This window comes from Galeopterus variegatus, unplaced genomic scaffold (assembly GCF_000696425.1).
Source record: "Galeopterus variegatus unplaced genomic scaffold, G_variegatus-3.0.2 Scaffold549, whole genome shotgun sequence".
Classification (NCBI taxonomy): Eukaryota; Metazoa; Chordata; class Mammalia; order Dermoptera; family Cynocephalidae; genus Galeopterus; species Galeopterus variegatus.
Genome location: NW_007726660.1, coordinates 676,732 through 683,209, shown reverse-complemented (window position 1 = coordinate 683,209; position 6,478 = coordinate 676,732). Strand labels below are relative to the sequence as shown.

General features: G+C 39.0%; 1 protein-coding gene across 1 annotated transcript in view; it reads right to left on the bottom strand.

Annotated features, from left to right (window-relative positions):
- The window catches only part of SCAI (suppressor of cancer cell invasion), a gene marked incomplete at its 3' end in the record, with an annotated part of 95,776 nt that overhangs the window by 29,658 nt on the left and 59,640 nt on the right, over window positions 1-6,478 (bottom strand). The window contains 4 exon segments of the mRNA XM_008569976.1: window positions 2,490-2,589; window positions 4,008-4,086; window positions 5,031-5,132; window positions 5,398-5,499. Of these exon segments, the coding sequence (XP_008568198.1) occupies window positions 2,490-2,589; window positions 4,008-4,086; window positions 5,031-5,132; window positions 5,398-5,499 (383 nt within the window).

Below are 6,478 nucleotides of genomic sequence, written 5' to 3'. Positions count from 1 at the left end.
GCCGAGGGTTGCGATCCCGTTGCCGGTCCTGGTCCAGTACGGGCGCGACACTGAGGGTTGCGATCCGTTGCCGGACATGGAAAAAAAAGACAAAAGACAAAAAATAAAAAAAATCTATCTCTGTTTTAATGATTTTTAGTGTTTCAAGCTACATCTTAATTTTGCAGACAATAAATAGGGAAACCCCTTTTACAATCTTTTATTTTTCCTCTGGACATTTGTATCAGAATCACTTGGGGTGATTGTTAAACATGTAGACTCACTGGCCCACAGAAGATCTACTGAACCCAAAGACTGAAGTCCAGGAACATGCATTTAGAGCCAGTGCTTAAGAAGGTCAGGGTTTTAGTGTGCGTGCACTTTCACACAGCTTAGTGGACAATGTGTGTATGTGTATAAATATTAATGTCAACATAAACATGAATGTATAAAAGGACGTTTCACTGAGCAGTATCATCAAACCTCAATATATTTCAAATACAACTTTTTCTTTTTTATTGACAAAAATTGTATATATTCAAGGTGTACGATGCAATGACTGGATATGTGTATACACTGTGTAGTGACGGCCGTGATTGAGTTAATCAACACACCGATCCCTACACACAGTTACTCTGTGTGGGGTGGGGGTGAGAACACTATCTACCTACTCTGTTAGCAAATTTCAAGTAAACAGAACAGTATTATTAACTATCATCACCGAGCCGTACTTTAGATTTCCAGAACTATTCATCTTATACCTGAAGGCTTGTATCCTTTGACCAACATCTTCCCATTTCCACCATTCCCTGGCAACCACCGTTCTAATCTCTGCTTCTGTGAACTTGATTTTTAAGATGCCACATATAAGTGAGATCAGGCAGTATTTGTCTTTCTATGTCTGGCTTATCTCACTTAGCATAATGTCTTCCAGATTCACACTGTTGTTGCAAATGGCAGGATTTCCTTTCTTTCTTATGGCTGAATAATATTATTCCATTGTGCAGATACAGACACCACATTTTCTTTATCTCTTCGTCTGTTGATGGACATTTAGGTTGTTTCCATATCTTGGCTACTGTAAATTGTGCTGCAATGAACATGGGAGTGCAGATATCTCTTTGACAGACTGATTTCTTTTCCTTTGGATATATACCCAGAAGCAGGATTGCTGGATCATATGGTAGCTCAATTTTTAATTTTTTGAGGAACTTCTATATTGTTTTCCATAATAGCTGTACCTATTTACATTCTCACCAACAGTGTACAAAGGTTCCCTTTTCTCCACATCCTTGCCAACGCTTGTTATCTCTTGTCTTTTTGAGAATAGTCATCCTAACAGGTGAAAGGGGATGTCTCACTGTGGTTTGGATTTGCATTCCCCTGGCGATTAGTGATGTTAAGTCCCTTTTTATATATCTGTTAATTTTTTTTTTAATGTAAATAATTTACAACTACGGTCAACAAGAGAACCAACACGTGACCTAGGGAACCTCTGGCTACTATACACATAATCTGAAACATTCACCTGCCTGCCCTCCCTCCCCATTCTTTAATATGAACAGTTGATATTTTTATGTAAAATGCTTTTGGAAATGCAGCTTCAGACAAGTCCAGTTTTCTTTACAATCATATTGCTGTCTCTCAGCTACAGAAATTCTAGAGTCAATATTGGCCCAAGCAGTGAAGGTGTTGTGCTTGGAGAAAGAGCAATCTTTCATAGATGAAATTCAATTTGAATTCACACAACTTTTTATTTGTGCTATATTAAACCAATAAAACCTTATATTAAAAACTTCATATTGATGGTAACATGTATCATGTCCTGACATATTATTTATTTATGAATATAGTCACTGTCTCCTCCAACTAGAATGCAATTTTGTTCACTGATACATCCCCAGTGACTGAATAGTACCCGACTTATAACAGATACACAATGAAACGAATATCAGCCAAAAAGTCTAATTTCCTAGGATAGTCAGAGCCGGAAATATTGCTGGAATCCAGATAAATATTAGTAGTAGTAGTAGTAGTTTAAGGGAACCTTGCCGGTACTATAAAAAAGTCCCCATTTGGGGCCGGCCCGGTTGGCGCACTGTAGCAGTGCGCCACTTGGGAGCGCAGCGGCGCTCCCGCCGAGGGTTCGGATCCCACATACAGACCGGTTCCCGCTCACTGGCTGAGCGAGGTGCAGGTGAGGCACCGAGGTTTGCGATCCCGTTGCCGGTCCCGGTCCGGTCCGGGCGCGACACTGAGGGTTGCGATCCATTGCCGGACACGAAAAAAGACAAAAAGGAAAAAAAAAAAAAAGGTCCCCATTTAACTTAGTATTTTATAAAAGAGAGGACTGGCCGGTTAACTCGATTGGTTAGAGCACAGTGTTGTAACGTCAAAGTCAAGGGTCTGGATCTCTGTACTGGCCACCCACCAATAAATGAATGAATGAAGGAAGGAATGAATGAGAGCACTACAATTTTTATAATAGAGGGAGACACCAGAATACATACCAGTGCATTTCCTTGTGGGACTGATTTCGTTTGTGGATGGCATCTCCATTTATAATGTCACGGTTACTATTAGTAAGTACACCTCCAAAATCATAAGGACCTATAAAAACAAAGGGAAGAATCCTAGACTTCAATTGGAAAGTAACATGGATCTGATGTTCAAATACAACAGTATTGTGTGAATCTCTCATTGATACAAGGGAAGATAATTACAAAACATTTTAATTATTATTAAATTTTACATTTTAATTTAATGCAGTATTTAAATGATTTCAGCACGTTGCCTCTTTCAACATGTAAAAAAAACATTTAATTATTCATCAGTTCTTCAAACAGAATATAATGAGAAACAAAACAAAAATGTATTGCATCCCATTATTCTGGGTAATAAAAGAGATGAAAATCTGGAATGTTTAAAATGACCTTTGCATTTCAAGCAAAATTAAAATTTTTTAACAAAAGGTTTAACAAAATCGTTTTAAAAAGAAAGTTGCAGAATGAAATCTTAATCTCTTAAGTAAATATAATTTAACTGAGCCACTAATTGTAAAATTTAGGAAAAGATTTGAATGGAATTTGAAACAATATATAAGACATGTAAATATTTATTTATAAATAAAATTACTAACTTTCTTACCAAAAAAAGTAAAGTAGTTTAAGATTTTGCATCACTTTTAATGTTGTATTATATTTCATCCCTTAAAAAACTCAATGCAATTAAAAGACTACAGAGATTTTTGTTTTGTTTCATTTTAACATTTTAACAGAATCTGTAGGTCATGCAAGGAAGATGGCAGGGACATGCACTGTATAAAGGAATGCAAATTTCAACAAACAGATGAGGAGGAAAATGTTAAGAACATTAAGAAAATTTTTGTTTTGTCCAAAGAGTTAATTGCTTTTTTTACATCCAAGTTACTCATCTATTCTGACCAATTACTGAACTTAAGTTTTTATTCTGAAATGGCATCCCAATATTCCACAGGTTGAATCCATAAAGCAAAATAAAGAAAAAGAAAGGACAGAAAACAAAATCAAAACAAGGACTTGAACTTTCACAGTTACAAGAGCGCACTGATTTCTACAAAGACTTTCAGCCATAATGTAGCCGCTGACCAGATTCCCTAATGCACTAAAGGCTCAGAAAAATTCAAATGCTGTGAAATAAATAATTAGGTTTGGTTATTCCATCATCCTTTTCAACTCTGAAACATCAAATTCCTTATATAGATCTACATATATATATCTATGTATTATGCTTTCGGCAAATTTAGTAGTGAAGGATGCATTTAATATATGAATTTTCTGATAATTTCTGGGCTTCAACATATAAATATTTCATAAAATAAAATAGACTGGAGTATCTACAGGATTGTCAATTCAACAGATAGACCAGGTTTCAAATTTGGAAGCCTGTCTAGGAAGCTGGAGATGGTCTGTGGGCTACGGGCCATCGTCTTGTAGAAAATAAAGAGAATTCAAGCCCTGCTCACGACAGGGAGCATTCCTTTATTGTACCTTCACTATCAGAACGACCTGTGGGGAAAACACCAGTGGCTGACAGGTAAATCAGAAGCACACTATTGGCAGGCAGCTCCTGAAATTAAAGAAAATTACATATACAAAACAAAAAGGGAAGAAAAGCACAGTTTTATTTAAAGTTCATGACATCTTAAAGTTGTGGGGAAAACAAGAAAAAACAACAGTATGTTAAATTAGGTTCTAAGAGAAGAGTCAGTCTTGCTGGTTCTGACTTAAAACTATATACACAGCAAAGACTCATTATTAATCCGTAATCTGTAACTATTGCCAGAAGTTGTGAAGACATTCTTTGCTTCAATACCCCATCATTTAGAGAATGTTCTCTGAAAACTTGAAATGGGGAAGTAAATATCCCAACTATAGATCTAAAAGATAAGTTCCCCTGCATGGCTTTCTCTATATAAACTTTGGGAAGAATTCTCCTATTTCTCAAAGTTTTTTCAGATGATCAAAATGTTTCACAGAGCTACTTGAATATATAACATGCCTATGCACTCTGCTCTTGTTTTTCAGTTCTGCATTGACTGTTATACCTGAAGTGGTTTGGTAATAAAAACCTGGAGGAAGGAGACTGATAATCAATCAGTATTCTCATTAATAAATGGTAACGGATATTCACAACATCATAAATAGCTATGATTAGGATCGTTATTTTTTTTTTTTTCGTGTCCGGCAACGGACCGCAACCCTCAGTGTCGCGCCCGTACCGGACCGGGACCGGCAACGGGATCGCAACCCTCGGTGCTGCGCCCGCCCCTTGCTCAGCCAGTGAGCGGGAACCGGTCTGTATGTGGGATCCGAACCCTCGGCGGGAGCGGCGCCGCACTCCCAAGCGGCACACTGTAGCAGTGCGCCACCGGGCCGGCCAGGATCGTTATTTTAAAGGCAGTTTTTCATTTTCATATTTTATCTAAACTTGACTCGAAGAGAGGAATGACTCTCAGATTCCATTTAGGCCACAATTTCCCCAAAGAGTAAAAAGTACTGGATCACACATACCTTAAAAGATGCTGCTAAGAATGTGTATAGCTGGCTGAAGGTTGGTTTGTAAAGCAGGTATTTGTGGGGGTTTTCTCGTCTGGTGGGCTTGTCAGCTGATTCCTGTATTTACAAACAGAAAATAATATACATACAAGCTATATTTGACAGATGAATCATCAAGGCCTATTTCTGCTATCCTCTTTGTCAAATACCCTTCTCTTTACTCAGTGTTATTGATCTGATTATTCTTATCTATTTCTGTGTCTCCTCAAGAGAATTCTCTATTCACGTTCGTAGCATTTACTGAATAAATGGGCTGCATTCCGTGAGGAACAGAAGCAGCCTGAGAGTGTTACCAAATTTGCAAATGTAGGGAAAAGATTACCTGCATTCCTGGCTTATTCATCTGGGACGCTAAATTCATTGGCTCCCTCTCCAGGGCTTGTAACATTCGGAACATGTCAACAGTGAGTTCACTGAACTTAACCTGCAAGAAGAACAAACCTGGTTGTTAACACAGTATGTGGACCCTGAAGTCATTAATCGTGATTACTCTTGAGATTCATGTGTACTTAATAACACTGGATATCTTATTCTCTATTATTTCATTGTGAAAATTTTCAAAAGACAGAAAGGTTGAACGAATTGTACAGTGATACCCATATGCTCATCATCATCTAGATCGTATGAATTGATATTTTTTATATCTGCTATCATCTATCCATACCTCTACTGATTTATAAACTTTCCCAGGTATTTAAAAAAAAAAAGTAGTTACAGAAAAAGAGAGACTATATTAGGTCCTAGAAAACATGCTAACTGTTGGAAAATAGCTGAAATGGCTATGACATATATTTAATAATCTCTTCAATAAATTTTGGTACTATACAATATTTAAGAGTATGTTATTTTTTTTTGTCCTTTTTGAGCCCGGCCGCACCGCGCTCAGCCAGTGAGCACTGTGAGTGCACCGGTCATCCCTATATAGGATCTGAACCCGCGGCAGGAGCGCTACTGCACTCCCAGTGCCGCACTCTCCCGAGTGCGCCACAGGCTCGGCCCCCATTTTCAATAATACTTATAAAGAACTTCAGGTAGGCACATGAGAATAAAACAAAAAGATGATAATTTTTAAAAGTGCCCATTTCTGGGCCGGCCCGGTGGTGCACTGCGCTAGTGCGCCGCTTGGGAAGTGCAGAGGCGCTCCCGCCGAGGGTTCGGATCCCACATACAGACCGGTTCCCGCTCACTGGCTGAGCGAGGCGCGGGGGCAACACTGAGGGTTGCGACCCGCTGCCGGACACGGAAAAAGACAAAAAAAAAAAAAAAGTGCCCATTTCTGGGCCGGCCCGGTGGTGCACTGCGCTAGTGCGCCGCTTGGGAAGTGCGGAGGCGCTCCCGCCGAGGGTTCGGATCCCACATACAGACCGGTTCCCGCTCACTGGCTGAGCGAGGTGCGGGGGCAA